The sequence below is a fragment of the Sinocyclocheilus grahami genome, unplaced genomic scaffold (assembly GCF_001515645.1).
Source record: "Sinocyclocheilus grahami isolate Dianchi unplaced genomic scaffold, SAMN03320097.WGS_v1.1 scaffold599.1, whole genome shotgun sequence".
Classification (NCBI taxonomy): Eukaryota; Metazoa; Chordata; class Actinopteri; order Cypriniformes; family Cyprinidae; genus Sinocyclocheilus; species Sinocyclocheilus grahami.
Window position 1 is genome coordinate 1031307 of NW_015505778.1, and position 19370 is coordinate 1050676.

The 19370-nt window shown below is 37.7% G+C and overlaps 1 protein-coding gene across 8 annotated transcripts in view; it reads left to right on the top strand.

Annotated features, from left to right (window-relative positions):
• The window catches only part of LOC107557372 (microtubule-associated protein tau-like), a 34701-nt gene extending 18633 nt beyond the window's left edge, over window positions 1-16068 (top strand). For 2 of the 8 annotated variants that reach the window (XM_016240768.1, XM_016240772.1), the window contains 10 exons: window positions 1538-1615; window positions 2063-2131; window positions 2897-2917; window positions 6438-6472; window positions 7645-7714; window positions 7833-8092; window positions 8516-8608; window positions 11475-11556; window positions 11681-11787; window positions 13422-14063. In XM_016240768.1, coding sequence (XP_016096254.1) covers window positions 1538-1615; window positions 2063-2131; window positions 2897-2917; window positions 6438-6472; window positions 7645-7714; window positions 7833-8092; window positions 8516-8608; window positions 11475-11556; window positions 11681-11787; window positions 13422-13619 — 1013 coding nt within the window. In that variant the 3' untranslated portion in view covers window positions 13620-14063. Of the gene's footprint in view, window positions 1-1537; window positions 1616-2062; window positions 2132-2896; window positions 2918-6437; window positions 6473-7644; window positions 7715-7832; window positions 8093-8515; window positions 8609-11474; window positions 11557-11680; window positions 11788-12255; window positions 12401-13421; window positions 14064-14154 lie in introns of those variants that run through there. The other 6 variants (XM_016240770.1, XM_016240773.1, XM_016240771.1 and 3 more) reach the window with 4 other exon arrangements.
• Window positions 16069-19370: the final 3302 nt, after the last annotated feature.

Here is a 19370-nt window from a genome sequence, read left to right on the forward strand (position 1 = left end):
GGATCAAACATATGGCAGCAAAGAAGGTGAAAATACGTAGTGAGAGGAATGGTGAGTTGCCACACACACACTAATAGATAGTCACTGGGAGATATTGAACACTTTCCTGTTGTCTTGTAGGAGGATCACGGGAGACTGAAAGGAGAAGAGGATTGGAGGCTAGATACAAGGACAAGGATTGGATCATGGAGGTAAGTAATCTTCAGGTAAGTAACAATCCGAACAGATGCCGTCTTAGCCATAGATGAGACCAGACAAAGTGTGTGTGTGTGGCAAGTCCTTTTGTATGGTGCTGGAGTGATCGGTGACAGCTGGTGATAATTAGTAATCGGGAGACTGAGAGCGCTGATACTGGGTAAGGGTGGAGCCTGGTGATTCCGTGACAACATGATCTCTAAGTTGTAATTTACTGGTAATTATCCAGAAAGGGCTGTATGTGTGAAAGCCCCTGTAGTGTACAGCTGCAAATGAACTATAATGTAAAACATTTTGAATGATGTTTTTAAAATTGTTTTGACATATTTTGCTTGCTTTTGTAGAATACTTAGTATTGCACATTTATTTATTTATTTTAAATAATTTGAATAATAGGAAATTGTCATCAGGATGTCATGGATGTTCAAAACAATGTTTTCACCAGTGTCGTCCCATTTTGCTGCAATCAAATCATAGTATGGCCCAATGCTGGCCTGTGATGATGACCTTTGTTTTGGCCCGCCATGACATTGAATCATATCTTTGTTTCTAAATAATTATTTTATTTTTTCATTTATTAGATGACTATCGATTAAATTTGATTCGATTCGGTTCAATTTGTCATTTTATTATGATATAGTTGGATATAATGCATAATTTACTTTCGGTTCACAGCCCTCAATTAAATTTTGTCCCTCATAGTAAAAAGTTTCCGCACCACTGATTTATTCTGTTTGAATGCCAAAGTTTTTGAAAACCTAAATGGACTAAATTTCTTTTAGATATTTTGGACAATGTTTCTTGTTACTTCAATAAACAGTTACTTTCCAGCACTGCAAGTTATTGCTGATATGGGTTGCCAGCACATTCAGCTGGCATCAGTTTCTCGCCTTATATTTTATTTGACGGTAAAATTAGCAGTGTATTTTTACATTTAAATGCATCCTTACAACAACTGAATTAATTCGTTTTTTCCCTACCAAGTTCAGGGATCCAGTTACAGAGAAATATTGATGAGATTGCATAGATGTCACAGTACAGTGTGACTGATTGCTTCAGCTGTTTGACATCAATTTATTGCCGCTGAAAAACATAATACTTTGCAAAAAAATAAACTAAAAATTAAATAAATAAATATTGTTATATTATTGTTTTACAAACTAAAACAAAAATGTCTTATCTGTATAAAGTGATCATTTTTGTCAGTTAAGATGAATACAATGTCAAATAGAACCTTAACAGACTTTAAACATGTTTCTATGAATACTGATTGTCCCAAACAACAGTTGACTCTACATAAGTTGTGCCTTATGTGTTTTTTAACCAACATTCTCTCTCACAGAAGAGTTTTCAGAAGAAAGGGTGGATGTTGAGCTCAGTAGTGCTGAAGGCACCTCCTCTGCTGAGGAGAAGCAGTGTGGTATGCATTGCTGCACTTATAATAAAGATGCTTTGAAATGCAGTTTGTCTTCGCTTTCGCTTACAAATTGCCCTTTTTTTAAATAAAAAGTTAATCAATTTTTTATTTTTTTTTTAAATAGCAAGTAATTATTTTTATTCATGCAGTGCAATGCCTATTACTAACTTTGCCTTGTTAAATATACAGAGTTTCAAGACTGTTAGCTTTGTTTCCGGTTGTTTGGATATGTGTTTTCCCCCCCGTTTTAATCAATCTTTTGTTATAGTGTTCATGTGAGTTAAACATCCAGTTATTTGCTTTCAGCAGAGCACTTTTGAAGTCAGCTAAAGTCTCACTGCAGTTGAGTTGTGAAGCTTTTAGACTTTAACAGCAGCTTCACTTGCACAAGTAAACCAAGACTTCCTTTAGGAGCTTGGTGTGTGAACTGTTCAAATGATTGTTTTATAGAAAGCCCCCAAGATTCAAGACAGGAAGAGAAAGAAGATCAGTCCCAGCCTGCCGTGGAAGTGGCGAGCGGTACGGACCTTCTGCTCCATCAACCGCTGCCTCTTTTGACTGACATGCCTTGCTTGACTGCCCTTTTGTGCCTTTATTGATGTGGATGCCTTTGTGCCTTACATCCTAATGTTTCTAATTTTCTATAGCATTTTTTTTACTGATTTGTTGTCTATTTTAAGCCTGCAGGATGCATTTGCTTCTGTTTGAAGTGGGCCTACTGGTAACAAGAATGCCATCTTGGATGCAGTTGTTTCAAATTGCCATTTCTTGCTTTGAAATCCTTTTTATGTTGCGCTTACATTGGGGTGATTTTTAAAGTGTAAGGTAATATGTATGTCTGCAAGCACACTGTTTAATTTTGACATCACTGCTGAGGCATGCTGACAGGTTTCAGGCTTTTAAATCAAAATAAACTCAAGGGAGACTCCAGCGCCATTCTCAGATTAGTTCCCATGTGATTAGTCACAGAGACCTCAGAGAGCTCAGCTGCCTTTGCCAGGATAGGTGTGATGTTATGCCAAGTCTGGAATTAATGCTTTGTGCCAAATAGGATCTCAGCCAAAGCTTTTCTCTCATAGGTCACAGTGCTTTAATTGCAAGTATTTGTTTCTTTTGTGATTTCGAAATGAAGTGTAGTATATTGATGGTCTGATTTCACTCTAGGTTATAGTGTTTATAGTGCATCTCTGTAGCTGAAATTGCCAGAAAATATGCTATGTGGTTCTCTAATGTTGTCTTTTATGTTTCTCTCTCTGTTTGCTACATATCCTGATCATTAATAAGCTGGAGGAACGGCACCCGCAGGTAAAACACTATTTTACTCTTATACAACTACCACATTAGTGTCATGCTTTGTAGAATAGCCATTATGCTACATGAATTATGATCTCGTTGATGTTTTTTCCTTTTTTTATTAAAATATATTTTTTAAATTTAGCAGTTTGTTTTCTCTGTTTTCTCTGTTCTGGTAGTACTCCACCTCACTCATCTGTATTTTGTACTGGTTATTTGGTTTTGTGAATTCACAGAGATATGTCCATTTTGTTTAATAATCAGTAGAAACTAGGTGCTTTTAAAGAGCAGACTCCAATAATTACTTTTGTAATAACGTCAAATGAAAAGTGTTACTTTTTTAGGGCCATACAAATTTTACATTTACATTTTTTTGACATGCTTTAAAGAAGTGCATTTATTTTGATTTCTTGACTCACATGTAAAATATTTAATAACAATTCTAACTGTTTTGTAATTTGATATTACAGTTAAAGTTAGTATATTTTAAATTAACTTTTATAATAAAATGTTGCAATTTAAAAAAAAAAGTTGCAATTTTATACAATCACAAATACATGACATAAACATATTTTAGTTAGCATAACTGCTTGTCAGTACATTCAGCGGTGTGCTTTAATCCTAGTTCAAAGACAATTAAGTAATTAATAACATATATTTAATTAAGTGGGTCAAAAAGCACTCTTGCACTTAATAATCCATTTTTATTTCATTGTAAATAACATAAAATAAACATTACATTAAGTTCACACTTAAGCATATTCTTTTAACGTATAGCATTATCACATATCATTATCCATAATAAATACTAAATAAACAGTATACTTTTTCACAAGGTTAGTGGCACAAAAAAAAAAATCATTTTTTATGTTTAAGTTGTAAAAAAAAAACACTTATTGCAAACAATCCTGCTCTTTAATTGCACCTATCAGCTCATATTTCTGTATTCAGTGTGCAGTCCGGTTTCATCACAGCTGTTTGTTTTGGATGTTAGCAAAGGCCAGCAAACCAGTTTGTTATGTTTGCTCGTCGTCTTTCCTCTACGGTTGTCACCACAAGTATTTTTGTTCCCTCCTTATCATGTGACAGTTTCCTTGGGAAAAGTGATATAGATGTTGTCATTGCTTTCTATAAATCGTCTGACCACTGTCTGTCCATGGTGAATGGGACGTGCATTAGTGAAAGGCAAAAGCAGCTTTGTTTCCAGCTTTAGCATCAGGGTTTTCACCAGATGGTTATGATCAACACTCGGACTGGAGCTGTGTAGACCACCAGAAAATACTAGAGCAGGACGAAGACCTCCTCAGAAGCAGCTGGTCTGGACGACCGGTCCATTCCCATCATCGACGGACATCCGTCAGTCCAGACCGCACCAGGAGCCTGTCTTTGGAGAATGAGCCACCTGTGACTTTCCTGGTCTGCAGCGCCACCCTGGAAGACCTGACGTCCGTCGGGGAGATGATTGTAGAAGCCAGGGCTCCTTACAGCGAGACCCTTCAGGAAGAGGAAGAACTGTCTTTTTACGGCAATGAGAGCCATGTTGAAGAAGGAAAGCTTCCGGCGTGGGCCAGCAGGGCTCAGACAACTCTCGCTGAATATGCACCTTCTGAAACCAAAGAACATAGTTTTACAAAAACTCTACCTCATGAACACATGGAAGCCATGGGCAAAGTGCAGGAGAAAGTTTGATGCTACGTTATCTGGGGGTAATCACAACGTTATTGTTACCGCCAAAGATGCAGAGACCAAAAAGACAGAAGCCACTGCTTCCTCTACAAGCGCAATTGGCTCTCCAAAAGGTGTCCACGTCTCAAGAAAATCCCTGGTGCCGGTGGCTCAGTTCAAAGGTCTGTGCAGTGAAGCTCACTGAATCCCAGTGCAGTGTCTCTTCCTTGGTTTGTCTCCACCTATGTTTTACAGAGCCGCTTTGCTCCAATTTCTGTCTATAACGAACATCCTACAAAATGAACAGCGTGCTGAGGAGAACGATCTGTTGTTCTGCAGTTGTTTGCTACATGTCGTTCTTTTTAGGCACTCAATCTCACTCTGTCATTCTTTTGTTCCCTCTGGTGGTCTTGAAGCCTGTTTTGCGCCGATTGATAAAATCCATGTTTGCTGGCCGTGTTTCAATGAGTTCAGTTTGGCATGTCTGTGTGCATGAATGTGCTACTTGCATGCGTTCACAACACCATCTGGTGCAGCACTGCTTTAACAGATCCCCTCACTTTCATTTACAGCTTACTTTCTCATATGTTTCTTAAAAACATTAGAATTAATATCCAGTTAATATTCACAAGTTAAGAAAAAGAGAAAAAGCATTAGGAATAAATGTAACAAACTGTAGTCAATTTAGCAAAGGTATTTCCACACTGTTAACATAGCTGGAACCTAGTCAGCGGCCTACACTCTTAAAAAATAAAGTTTCCAATGGGATTGTTTCACAGCGATGCAATAGAAGAAACATTTTGGTTCTCCAAAGAAACTTTGTTAACAGTTCTTAAAAGAACCACTTTCTCATTTTGAAGAACATTTTAAAATCTAAAGATTCCATTATAAAGAACCTTTTGTAGAATGGAAAGGTTCCATATATGTTAAAGGTTCTTCATGGAACCATCATGGCCAATAAAGAACCTTTATTTCTAAGAGTGTATGGAGGAAGAACTTATGTAGACAGCATTGCTGTAGACCTCTTATTCCTTCATGGAAAAGGCAGTATCAGAATGCATTACGATGAACTTTTAAATCCAATATGGCAGGCCAGGTGAGCGAAATCAAGCGTAGCGTTAGCTCTGGCAGGTCACGTTAGTCAAGCTCGCATCAGCTGACTCTCAGCTGAACCCCATCAACCTATAGGAATACGACACCTATCTAAGCATTCATATATAAGGTCCCGCAGTAGTATCAGCAGTTTTCGCATTGCTCAATAGCTAATTACCCTCCTCCATCCCCAACTCCTCCTCTGTCAGTCAGGATTCAGCCTTCTGATTCTCCTTTGAACATAACATTATTGAACTTTAACAATATCTGCAATACATTTATGTTGGTTCTGTTCTGTTTACCCCGGGGGGGTTATCGCTGCTCTCCCCGCTCTCATCCATGCTAGGCTGCATGGATGCGCAGGGAGTTCTTGCCCAGAACGGAACCATACCACCAATCCAAATTGTATGCTAATTGTCAATCATCTTTGACGATAGTGGTCCTGACAGAAATGTTGATTATAAACTAAAACCATTTAATTCAATACTTTAAAGAATTTATAAAAACGGTTTTACATCATTTGAAACAAACTGTTTTATCCAGTAATTGTATGTGCTATGTATTTGTTTCGCCTTGTTAGCAACATGTTAACATCAAACCGCGTTGAATTTGATTGTAAGCTGAGTCTCTAGTGTTACAGATTAGTCACTTGTGAGGTTTAGTAATGATTTAGTAATGGTTAGGCAGCTCACTAGGCTTAGAAACACATTTATTCGCATCCTATTTCTGATATACTGATTGTATTCATATTGGTGCATGTTTTGGTTCTTCACAGCTCAGTCCAAGACCAATGGTGATGCAGAGAAGAGGGTGAGTGCTAATAGCTATTTTGCATCATCTTTCTGTTCTCTTCCACTTTCACTGTAGAATTGTTTTGCCTTTTATTTTGCTTTCTGTCGCTATTTGTACTCCATGGAGTTTTCATCCACTATGGTTTTGCTCTTTATGTAAAGACCCCTAAAAACAGTAAAGTCAGACCCTCCTCCCATAAAATACCTTCCTCTATCCCGAAAAAGTCCTTGGCCTCCTCTAGTAGATCTCCCTCAGTACCTGCCACCAGTTCTGGACCCAAAGAATCCAGGCCAAGAGTGAGTACAGCTGCTGGTGTCGGACCCCGTGTCCTACTGCTGCTGTGGAGAATGGTTTAACTTTGCGCCTGTTTTACTGCCAGTTTGCACACTGTCTGGTGTGATTAACAGCATCTTTTTCTCTCCTCCTACTAACTGGCCAACATCTCATTCACACAAAATTCTGTCTTTGATGATAGTTTTGACAAGTTAAAATAGTCAGCATGATTTTAGAATAATTGTATTGCATAACTTGGTTGTGCTTCCAGTGGATGGGTTAATAATTACTGAATGTGCTTTCGATAAACTGTATGTTTGAACAGGCAAACATGTCATTAGGCCTATAATAAAATGTTCTTATTTGTTTATGAATGCTTCTTCAAATATGAGTGCTTTTGTCCAACAATGTCCAACAATGGGCATACATGTATCGCTAGAGAATTGTCATTTTGATATGCTAACAAATGTCACATCCAAACACATCTTTATAGTGGAAATGACATACTGTGCTGGAAATTACATTCTTTGTCATAAAAATGGCAAAATTCTTTGTCTTGTTAAAGCTAATTTCACATAGCATTTGTGTCTTTAAATAATATTTTTACAGCTTTTGCATAATTTGAGAAAATTACAGCTTGGTTGGAAATGACTCACAAATATTTTGTCGCAAGTGATATTTATCTCTTTTCTACTTTAACTTATTTCAAGCTCTTGTCAGTTTTGTTCTTGTGAAACTGAATTTACACTAACTGAAAATTGTGGGTTATGGTGGAAATTATGGCAAAACTGAGGGGAGAATGTGCTTAGTGGATATATATAGACATTTGCAGTTGTTTGGTTATCTATAATTCCATAGAATAAAATTATTAATGTATTTCTATTTCTTTCTCTCTATATATTCCTGTATATCTCTAGGCTAGCGTTAGACCTCATGCTGCCGGTTCAAAGATTCCTGCCATGACTGCAGTTGCCAAAAATGGAAAAGGTAAGGGAGTTTCTTTCACAAAGGGGTTTTTAGGAATGAATCTTGTATACATTTTTGAAGAATGGAACATTTGATTATGAGATTATTGCCATCTTCATAACTCTATATTGTTTCCCAGACTCTCCTAAGACCCCGGAGACCAGTGGGCACAGCAGCCCCGGCACTCCCAAATCCCCTGCCAGCAAGGCTGCGGGTGGCAAGCCTCCAAGCACAGGAAATGAAATCAAGAAGGTCGCAGTGATTCGCTCGACCCCTAAATCTCCAAAGAACCGTTCACCCACATCACTGTCGGCCGCTGCCCCCCTCCCTGATCTGAAGAGCATACGCTCCAAAGTCGGCTCCACTGACAACTTGAAGCACCAGCCCGGAGGCGGCCGGGTAATTCATCTTGAGTTGATTCACTTTAATATTCTGTTTGCAGTTAGGTTTGAGATCCAATTAAAATCTAATTTTTATGTTGAATTAGGTGGAACAGTTTCATATATAACATTTCTTTAAAAAAACTAAACTAAACACCTAAAAGGCAGCAACTGTATAATCAAATTGGCTGTACAAGTCATTTCGGCTAAAATTATATTAAACTGACTCTGAGTTGAATCTTGTAAAACGTTGAAATTTGAAATTTAAAATTCAAATTTTTTTTTTAGTTAAAAACATATGTTACCATGACTTATTGATCATATCATGTGGTCATTGTGGTCAAATGCTAATGAAAACCTGTTTATTACTCAAATAACTCTCTCAAGAATAGTTTATAAGTCACAGTAGTTTACAACTCTCCCTGTCTTCTTCCTTTCACAGGTACAAATTCTTGATCAGAAGGTGGATTTCAGTAATGTTCCGTCTAAGTGTGGCTCCAAAGCCAACCTCAGGCATGTACCAGGAGGTGGAAATGTGAGTAACTCTGGAGTGAATCCAACTAGGGCTGCACAATTAATCGTATTTCTAATCGCAATTCCAATTATGGATGCCACAATTACGTAATCGTTCAAAGTCCACTTATGTTATTCTGCACGCTTAAGATGCGTTTTTTCTTTCTACATGTTATCTTAAGGGTTTTTCCATTGTTTTAGTATAACATTAATATACCATTCATATTTTTACTTTTTTATAATTTAAAGAAGAAACCAATCCGATGTATAGTTGACATTTGAGGCTTAATACTATAGAAAAGCACTAAAGGTTTTTCAGTTAGAGTGTTCTCAGCTTGTTTATTTTCATATAAAAATACGGCATGCAGTTGCATCAAACAATGGTATAAACATCATTATGATAATCGTAAATTAATAATCGGAATTACAATTTCAAGAGAATAATCGACAATTATGATTTTTGTCATAATCGTGCAGCCCTAAATCCAACCCATACATTTTATTACTTATTACTTATTTTATTACATTTTATACTGTATTTGTCATTGGCTATCCCAACATTATCAGTAAACTGCCACAGTTTGCCAAATGTTAGCTAAGAATTATACTGTACAATGAGAATTGACTAATATATTATCTCTAGGTATTGTAATTGTTACATTTCCCAATCCAGTTTTGCAAACAACCTAAAACGTTTGCCGTTCCAAAGTCTATTTTTGGAAAGCACTTAACAATATGTGACCCTGGAGCACAAAAGCAGTCTTGAGTCGCTGGGGTATATTTGTAGCAATAGCCAAAAATACATTGCATGGGTCAAAATTATAGATTTTTCTTTTATGCTAAAAATCATTAGGACGTTAAGTAAAGATCATGTTTCATAAAGCTGTTCAGTAAATTTCCTACTGTAAATATATTAAAACTTAATTTTTGATATGTAATGTGCATTGCTAAGAACTTCATGTGGACAACTTTAAAGGTGGTTTTCTCAATATTTAGATTTTTTTTGCACCCTCAGATTCCAGATATTCAAATGTTGTCCTATCATAACAAACCATACATCAATTGAAAGCTTATTTATTCAGCTTTGAGATGATGTATAAATCTCAATAAAAAAAATTTACCCTTATGACTGGTTTTGTGGTCCAGGGTCACATATGTCTTTATGCTTCATGAGTATCGGGGAACTTTTACCAATTTGCAGTTTTTGTTCATGAAAACTTCCAAATGTTTACTTTAAACAGCAGCAAATTTTTGATTTATGCTTCATGAGTATCGGGGAACTTTTACCAATTTGTTTTTGTTCATGAAAACTTCCAAATGTTTACTTTAAACAGCAGCAAATTTTTGATCAGAAGATGGACTTTAGTAATGTCCAACTAATGTCCAATGTGAAGTGTGGCTTCAAACACACACCCGGAGGTGGCAATGTAAGTTACTATTGGATAAAACAGTATGGAGACCCAGTTCACTCCTAAATTTGCCATTATTCTTTCATTCCTTACTTCTGCTAGATGGGAGTCTAATCAAACTCCCAGCCATACTGTACTGAATTGAGATGTTCCTTATGAAGTTGTAAATACTGTATACTTCAGATGTTATTAGTAAAAATGAGAAGGTTTCTGATTTGGCTTCAACCAAAAAGGTAATTCTTCTTTTCCTTGACCTCTGCACTCTTTCAAGTAAAAATTCTCGATCAGAAGGTGGACTTCAGTAATGTCCAGTCAAAGTGTGGCTCCAAAGACAATTTGAAACATGTACTGGGAGGTGGCAATGTGAGTAACTATGGGATGAACTCAACACCCTCTGTCTCGGTTCTTCCTGAAGTTATGACCATTTGTGGAAACCTTGTATAAAAGTGAAAGCTCTCATTCAATGTAGTAGTTTTGTCTGTTACACAGTCACCGGCTACACTTTTGGTTTGACAATGAACTGTAAAAGAGGGTTTTTACAATTGTTGAGTCAATTGTTGAACAAGTGAGTGGGAGAAAAAAAAGCTATTTTAGTGAATTCATGTTTGCGCTGTACCATTCACATACTCACGGCTCTTTCTCACTGGCAGTTCTTTCTGTCTCTGAGATAATTGGAAAGATAACTCCTGCGCTTCCCAACTTGATTTTCCAGGTAAAAAATTGTAGTGCTCTGGTCAGCCGAGTGCTTCTTTGTGGTGAGCAGTTGGCTAGAGCTGAGAGCTGACCTCACACTGAAGACACTGAGGCCAGTATTAAGCCTCAACAGCTGTGGCAATGAGGTCATTGCTTCTATTTTTGGGAGCAGGGATGGTACACAATTGCACCGTTCTCATGTTGTATCCTCAATCTATAGTCTAAAGTGAAGAACAAACTTGTTTAGTAGACATGACCACCTAAAATAATTAAAGGGTTGTGGTTCATGATCATTTGAGGTTAGATTACAGCTCTATAAATACTTTTTTTTAATAAAAAAATTATATTCTCAGAGATGACTAAACCACCAAGAGGGTGTTTTGCATTCAAGGGACTGAAAAGTTAACTGAGCAGTTTCACTTTCAGATTTTAATTTGGGGACCAATTCTCAATACTAACTAACTATTAACTACTACCTTTGCCTCAGTAAACTCCTACTTTTCTGCTTATTAGGTAGTTGTTCAGTTTCGGTATGGGGTAGGATTAAGGGATGTAAATTATGGTCATGCACAGCACAGCATTAATATATGCTTTATCAGTAGTAATAAACAGCCAATATACTAGTAATATGCATGCTAATAAACAACTAATTAATACTGAGAATTGGTCCCTGTTTTTTTTGTCTTTCTTGTGCAAATCTGTGGAAGTGTGTTTGGATGGTTTTAAACAGAATTTATTTTAATCACCTGGAAGAATAATAAAACCCTTGTTTTTTGTTCTGAAAAGGTGCAAATCCTCCACAAAAAGATTGACCTGACCAATGTGCAGTCAAAGTGTGGATCGAAAGTCAACATTCGCCACAAACCAGGTAATCCTGCTCGTCCACCTTGGATTTTACAAACCTCGGACTTGATTTACTTAGCGTTTTGAATGCATGTATATAATGCGTTTAATTTGATTAAATCATGAGGAATTTCACCTGCTTTTTCAAGGTGGAGGAAACATTGAGATCAGGTCTGAGAAGCTTGAATTCAGGGCTCAGTCAAAGGTGGGATCTATGGACAACATTAAACACACACCTGGAGGAGGCAACAGGAGGGTAAGACGACATGTCCTCCGCTGATGGGATATGATACTCCCAATTATTCACCCTCCACCCTGAAGTCAAATAAGAACATTCAGAAATCCTTATCATTTTACAACCAGACGTCTGTGTAAATCTATCTTAGGTGCTCTTTGGGTTTGAATCATTTGGTTCTTAAGAAGATCGGGGTTTAAATAAATCCCCTGAACTAATTTAACTTCTTTAAAATCGCATCTCATTGTCCTTTCTTTGGATTCTGTAAACTTCAAAATGAATGTGTCGCTTAGAAATGTCTCTGCATATTAAACTGGGATTTAAAAAATATAAGCATTACATACTTCATCTTTAATTTTAATAATTGTTTATTTAGTTTTGTGTTACCATCATTTTCCTTTTTGTTGAACCCATATCATTTTGTTTCTGTTTTGGTTGACCATGGTGTTCATTTCACCACCCACTGGCCACCCTGGGGTACGTTTCTAGAGAGAGATGGGGAGAGGGGCAGATATGCCCCGAGATGAGGGCTTCCTCACCCCAGACCCCTCTGATACCCCCACCCTCTCATCTGCCAGTATGTCCCCAGAGCCCATCCTCCTCAGCAACCCCCAGATAAAGATTGAGGACTCCAGTAAGTATTCAAAGAGGGGGAGACATTCACATCAAATTAACTAGCACTGTATAAGTGTATGTAGATTTCTAGCTCAGTGCAGGAAGAAACAAATAATTTAGAGAAAACAGCATTTAAAGATGATGTATTATAATTGATATCTACAGACGCAAATAGATTATAATAAAATAAATGTGAATGTGTATTTTGGATGGTTTCTTTACACTAGTCTAAAAGATGACTAGCAAAATAGGCCACATTTTTTAATTCACCAGTGGATGAAAAAACAATGGTTTTGCCTGTAGTTTCTTGCCTTAAAAAAATTTATAAAATAAAATGATGATGATGATGATAATTTAATAAATACATATGCAAATAAGAAATTACTGAATTAATGAATCTGCAAATTGGTAGATGATTAAGTGACCAACCACAATAAAATATTTCATATAAATGAATAAAAAATAAATTGCATATTGCTTATAATTGAAAGTTTGCTGAAATGTCTTGTGAAATGCATCTATGGTGCCATCTTTTGGCACAGAGTGATATATATTTTGTGAATACAAAAAAAGCAACTGACAACAAAATTAAAAGAAATACTGATTTTTTTTTTGTTTAAATAGTATTCATATTTATATGGAAATGTATATCAAAAAATCTTTTATTATTTTCTTATTTTGTCTGCTGCTTTGTCCCTTTTAACACGTCTTACCCATTTTTTTTATTGTTTGATCATTTGATTGCTTTTTTATCCATTGATAATTTGAGCATATTATTATTCAGCATTTTGAGGGTACTCAACAAATATTCTGGCTCTTAAACCAAATATAGTCATCCAGGATAATTCAGTATCTGAAACTCAATTTCTCCTAGGAGTTTATGGAAATAGCACCATTACAGTCCAGATTTCTCCTTTAATCTCCATCCAAGAATCTCAGGTCTGCTCTGAGCCAACATAAACCACCGCTGGATGCTGGCCATTTCACCTCAGAGGTTTCACTTGCAGTCATTAGTTCATATATATATTTCCTTTTCCCAGATTGAGTCGCAAAAACTGATGTTCCGTGAGCAGGCCAAAGCGCGAACCGACCATGGCGCAGAAATCGTGTCTCTAGAGGAGTCACCACATGGCCTGAGCACCGTCTCGTCTTCTGGCAGCATCAACATGGCAGACCCGCCACAGCTTTCCACCCTCGCTGACCAGGTGTCTGCATCGCTGGCCCAGCAGGGCTTGTGATTGGACCATACCGCCCCCTCCCATCCACATACCTGATGGTATTCTAACCTCTCTCTGAAAGTCATTTTGTGGCCCAGAAAACAACGCCAAGTAACGTTTAGCAGTCACTGTTTGACTTCTTGTTATGTATGAATTTGCCTGTTCACTCGCCCTTCGCTTTAAGGCAGTGCCCACTTTGGGAATTTAACAATTGGAAATTTCCTCCAGCTGCCCTCCCTTGACTATATTTAGTAGCACAAAATTACTTTCATGTATTTGTATGGCTTTTATTGACCATTATATATTTCCTTACGCATACCATTTTCTTGGTTACCACTGGATTGAGGACAGTTCATACCGAACCCATTTTCACTTTCAGAGAGGATTGTTCTCATTTTGAAATCAGGTTAAATTTAGATTGAGATTATGAATAAGATGCTTAGCAGTGCTTAAAATGAAAATTAGAGCATGGCATACCATTTTCTTGGTTACCACTGGATTGAGGACAGTTCATACCGAACCCATTTTCACTTTCAGATTTGACTTTTCAAATCAGGTTAAATTTAGATTGAGATTATGAATAAGATGCTTAGCAGTGCTTAAAATGAAAATTAGAGCATGGTATCTTGACTTTGAGAAAGAAAGAAACTTAAAGCCCCACAGTTCACGTTTGAAATGATTTGCAAGGCTTATGTGAAGAAAGACAGGTGCATAACAGCTTTGTGCAGAAAGGTGAAAGCCGTTTAGTTCTTTTCAATCTCTCGAATGTGCTGTCGATCAGAGATTACACTTCACGTCTACAATGACCATGACATTCAGAGTGCTTCATAAGGAAACGTTCCCTACAGTATTATTCTGTGGATGAATATGGGATGTTTATGATATGAAAACACTTTTTTTTGTGTCTTAAAATGTAGATTTGAATTATGTCAGTGCTTTTTTTGTTTGCTTGTTCTTTAACTTGACAATTAACAGAGCACTGCAGCTGCATTTTTATTTTTTAACATAAACATAAAATAATCTTAAAATTGCAGCTACGCGTTTGAACCAAGATGGACGTCTGCTGTTTTGGACAGTTTGATTGGTGACACTACAATGAGGTTCAATTTGTTCGCTTTAGGCATCATGAAATAACAAATAATACTTTTACATCATTTATTAATCTCGATAAATGTTCTTTTCTACATATACTAATGCATTTTAACATTTATTTACGAACTAATAAATTGACCAGGATTAAAAATTGCTGTAAAAATGGCATTTTTGTTTTTTTTTGGTTTAAAATACATTGACTAATATTATTGTAAAGTGTTATTGTTTTATTAATGATAAGCTACATGTGAGAAATCTGGACATTATTTGAAATATCTTGTGGAAAAAAACAACCTATGCACCTGTAAACTTTCTCCATAATACTGCCAACAGTTCCTCTCATTCTCAACATCTAGCTCTAGTTGAGAAAGAATTTATGAGATGAATTGCAAAACTGTTCTTCTTCAGGCACACATTGTATTATAAATTTGCCTACTACATTTACAATATTGAGTATTGCATTCTTCACGAAAAGCGTCACTCGAGCACAAGCATGCTGTTAAACTTTGATCTGACCACATCATCCGCTTCCACTTTATAGCTGTAAAATGTTAAGTCAAGGTATTCTATTTTACTGAATGAATGATGTAATGACCTCAGCCAATCATATGGCTTAAATTCTTTCCCCAGCACTGCACTATCGCAGAATGTTTACTAAGCTTTGAACCACTTCACACTCTCTTTGCTCCTTGCATGCATTTCATGTAAGCAGCCCGAGATACTGCGTTGCCTCTTTCACGCTTACTTGCGTATATCCCGTAATCGCTGATGTGCTTATTAGGAATCTTTGTAGATAGTAGTGAAAAAGAGCACTACTCAGATGGCAACCCCTGTTTCTTTGTGTTGGAGATGGAGCCGTGTATCTACCATTAGATATTTAATGTATGTTTATTGTATGTTTATGACTGTATGTTTATATGAGGACTTGAAGAGATTAAAAAAAAATAAGCAGTGAAGTTCAGAAACCATGCCTGCAACATTTTAATCTGCATGCTGAGTTTTTACATGGATTAGCAACATGTTTCTGAACGTTTTCTGACTAGGGTGTTTTTGGGAAGGTTGGGAGAGCTTGGATATGGGATAAGCTGTTTGTTATGGTTGTAATGTTGTGTTGAGGGGGGAAGTGAGCATTTAGCAGACAAGAAGAGGGAAAGAAAGTCAGTCGGTCCTTTGGTTTAAACGTCTCTCTCTGTAGCACACCTGCAACATAGTTCTGGGTGCCATCCTGTTTTCATTGACTCCATACACCATTTTTGCAGTTGTAAATTTTAGCTTGGGAACTGTGGTTGTCAATATTGTTTGTGTTTTATTATTAACTGGTTTTCAATGATTCTTGTTGATGTACACGTGAATTTGGAAATAAAGGATATTAACCAATTGTCCTGAAACTTTTATTTTTATACTTCAGAAGAAAGAACTGACTTAAAGGGATAGTTCACCCAAAAATCTTCATTTACTCACCCTCAAGTTCCAAACCTGTTGGAGTTTCTTTCTTCTGCTGAATATAAAAGAAGATATTTTGAAGAATGCTGGCAACCAAACAGTTGCCGGTAGCCATCTATAGACTTCTAGAGAATGGAAAAAAATACTATGGAAGTCAATGGCTACCAGCAATTGTTTGGTTACCAACATTTAACAAAAAAGTATTTATTTGTGTGTGTGTGTGTGTGTGCAGCTAAAGAAAGAAACTCGTACAGGTTTGAAACAACTTGAGGGTAAGTAAATGATTTTTTAAATTTAAATTTAAATTTACATTTTTAAAGGAGAATTCAAAGGACTTGGGAGAACAATTTAATATGAAAATATTCCTTGATAAAGTCAACATGAAATCAAAACTCACCCAGTTTACTTTCTTAATGCATATTTTTGGTCTCACTGTGTTCATCAGGGCACATTATTCCAAAAAAAGTAGGCAAAAAACCCTGCATTGTTTTAGGCCAGGAGTCGCCCAGGCAGCTGCATTGGGGTGCTAAGGGTCTCTGTAAAATAAATAAATAAGCAAATTTATTTATTTATATATTTTTTTGTCCTGACTAAGATGCAGTAATGTATTTAATTTAATGTAATATAGTATAATGTATAATTTAGATGTAAAAAATGGTATGATCAGTAACTCTTTTTAAAATAAGTTATACAAAATTCAACTCATGTTTTTAAGTCAGTTTAATGTAATTTAACATTGAAATGACACATACAGTTATAAGTCGATTGTACTTCAAAATTTTATGCTTAAAAAATTTTTCCACAGTGACTTTTTTCCTCCTACAGTATGTATGGGTTTGTATACATCAAAAGCAGTTTCGATTTTTGAAAAGGGGTCATCATATTTAGGACTTGAAAACATAAGGTTACTTGTGTAACCCCGGTTCTCTGAAAACAGAGTGAGGTATCTCACTATGGAGAACGCCTCAGGCGTGATAGACTATGGAAGCACCAATCACACCAAGTCTGTCCGCAGGGCACACCAATCACAGCTCATGACCAGGAACCCCCACTCCCTTCATATATATACGGTTGTGATCCCTGAAATGGCATTCTAAGCATGCTCTTCCCCCGTGTTTTGCAAGAAGGGAAGCTTGGTGAGATACCTCACTTTGTTTTCAGAGAACCGGGGTTTCACAAGTAACCTTACATTTCTTTCAAACCATTGCTCAGTATATCACTATGGGAATGATATGGACAACTCCTGTAACGCATGCTTTCTGAAGCTGCTGAACAGACCCAGAGTAAATGAAAGATAACCACTCATTTCACTCACGAGCCGACTTTGAGAACTGCATGAGCCATAGAAGGCGCAGTGACATTCAGATCTGATAAATGTATGAGGGGAAGCCCAGCTAGCTGCTGCGCAAATATCTCCTACCGAAATCCCCCTGAACAGTGCCCACGACATACGCATACCTCATGTAGAATGAGCCCTTAAACCCACTGGGGAATAGAGACCCATAGCTGTATAAGCCAACTCAATCGCCGTCACCATCCAATGGGGAAGGCGCTGCGAGGAGATCGGCTTACCCTTACATTGACCAGCCCATGAAACAAATAACTGATCATTCTTTCTGAATGATCGTGTCCTATTTACATTACATTTAGTCATTTAGCAGAGTAAGGTATCTCATGACATTTCATCCCATTTACATAATAGCGTAACGCCCGTACCGGACACAACGTGTGCAAATCACACCCCTCCTCCGAAGCAAATGGAGAGGGGTAAAAAGAACTCAATTCCAAGGCAGTGCAGTTATAAACTGAATCACTGACAGTGAGGATGAAAGCCGTGTTAGGCAGCAGCTTAACCTTTCTGCCATCCAGACTAAAATTCAGACATGCCTGATGAACCAACAAAGCATGTAACTCACCAACTCACTTAGCTGAAACTAAAGCGAAGAGTAGGACCATTTTCAAAGATAAGAACTTAATATGAACACTCTTCATAGGTTCAAATGGGGCCCAAGTTAAAGCACTCAAAACCTTGGATAGGTCTCATGATGGGATGAGCTGCTTCGACACTGATCTCAGACACCTCACTCCCTTCATAAAACAGCATATAAGAGGATGTTGACCCACTGAAGCTCCTTTAAAGCCTACGTGGCAAGCTGAAATAGCAGCCAGAATAACCTTAATAGTGGTAAACACTCTACCATTGTCCATTAAGCTCTATCGCTCAGAGCACTGAAAAACAAAGAATATCGCTCACCGAGCACTGAAAAGGAATAACTCCTTTACGAGTGCACCAGTCCTCAAACACACGCCATTTGAGATCATATAATGAGCGCGTTGATGGAGTTCTAGCGCTGGATAGTAGGGGTGTAATGGTACGCGTATCGTGTACCAAACGGTTCACGCGCAAATTCCAAATGGAAGTGATCATCCCTATCCCCTTGGAGTGGGGACTGTGGAGTGAGCAGGGCACGTGCGTGCCATTTTGTAGTCGTTTGGAATGCACTTGGCAAAGGGAGCGATGTAATTTCCTCATTGTCTTCAGCTGGGATGTTCCCGTGACAACGCAGGCATAAAAAAATATACATTTTATCTTTAAATTATACATTAAAACAGCGACATCTGCTGATGGACACCGTGCTGCGTTGTCACGGGAACATCCCAGCTGAAGATAATGAGGAAATTACATCGCTCCCTTTGCCAAGTGCATTCCAAATGACTACATAATGGCATGCACGTGCCCTGCTCACTCCACAGTCCCCACTCCAAGGGGATACACGTACCGTTACACCCCTACTGGATAGTGTTTATAACTTCCTGGGGAAGCCAGAGCGCATTCAAATTTAGCCCCTCACGGGCCAGACCCAAAGACTGACTCGCTCCAGGTGGGGGTGAAATATCTGCCTGCACACTTGTGACAGCAGGTCCGGGCGCAATGGGAGTGGCCAGGGCTCTCCCTGAAGGAGCTAAATAATCACTGCCAGCCACAGCCTTCCCAGCCAACGAATGGCTATCAGGAAGATAATCCATTTTCTTTTACCCTGTCTAGGGTGGGAAATTAGACTCAGCGGTGGGAATGCGTAATGCAACACGTTTGGCCACGGGTGTGCCAGAGAATCCACACCCAAAGGCGCATTTTCGTCCTGCGACCAATCTGCCCTGAAAGACAGCCCCCCAGCCCATCAGGGATGCATCCGTTGTCACAATCTTCTTAAAGACACCCCCCCCCCCCCCACACCC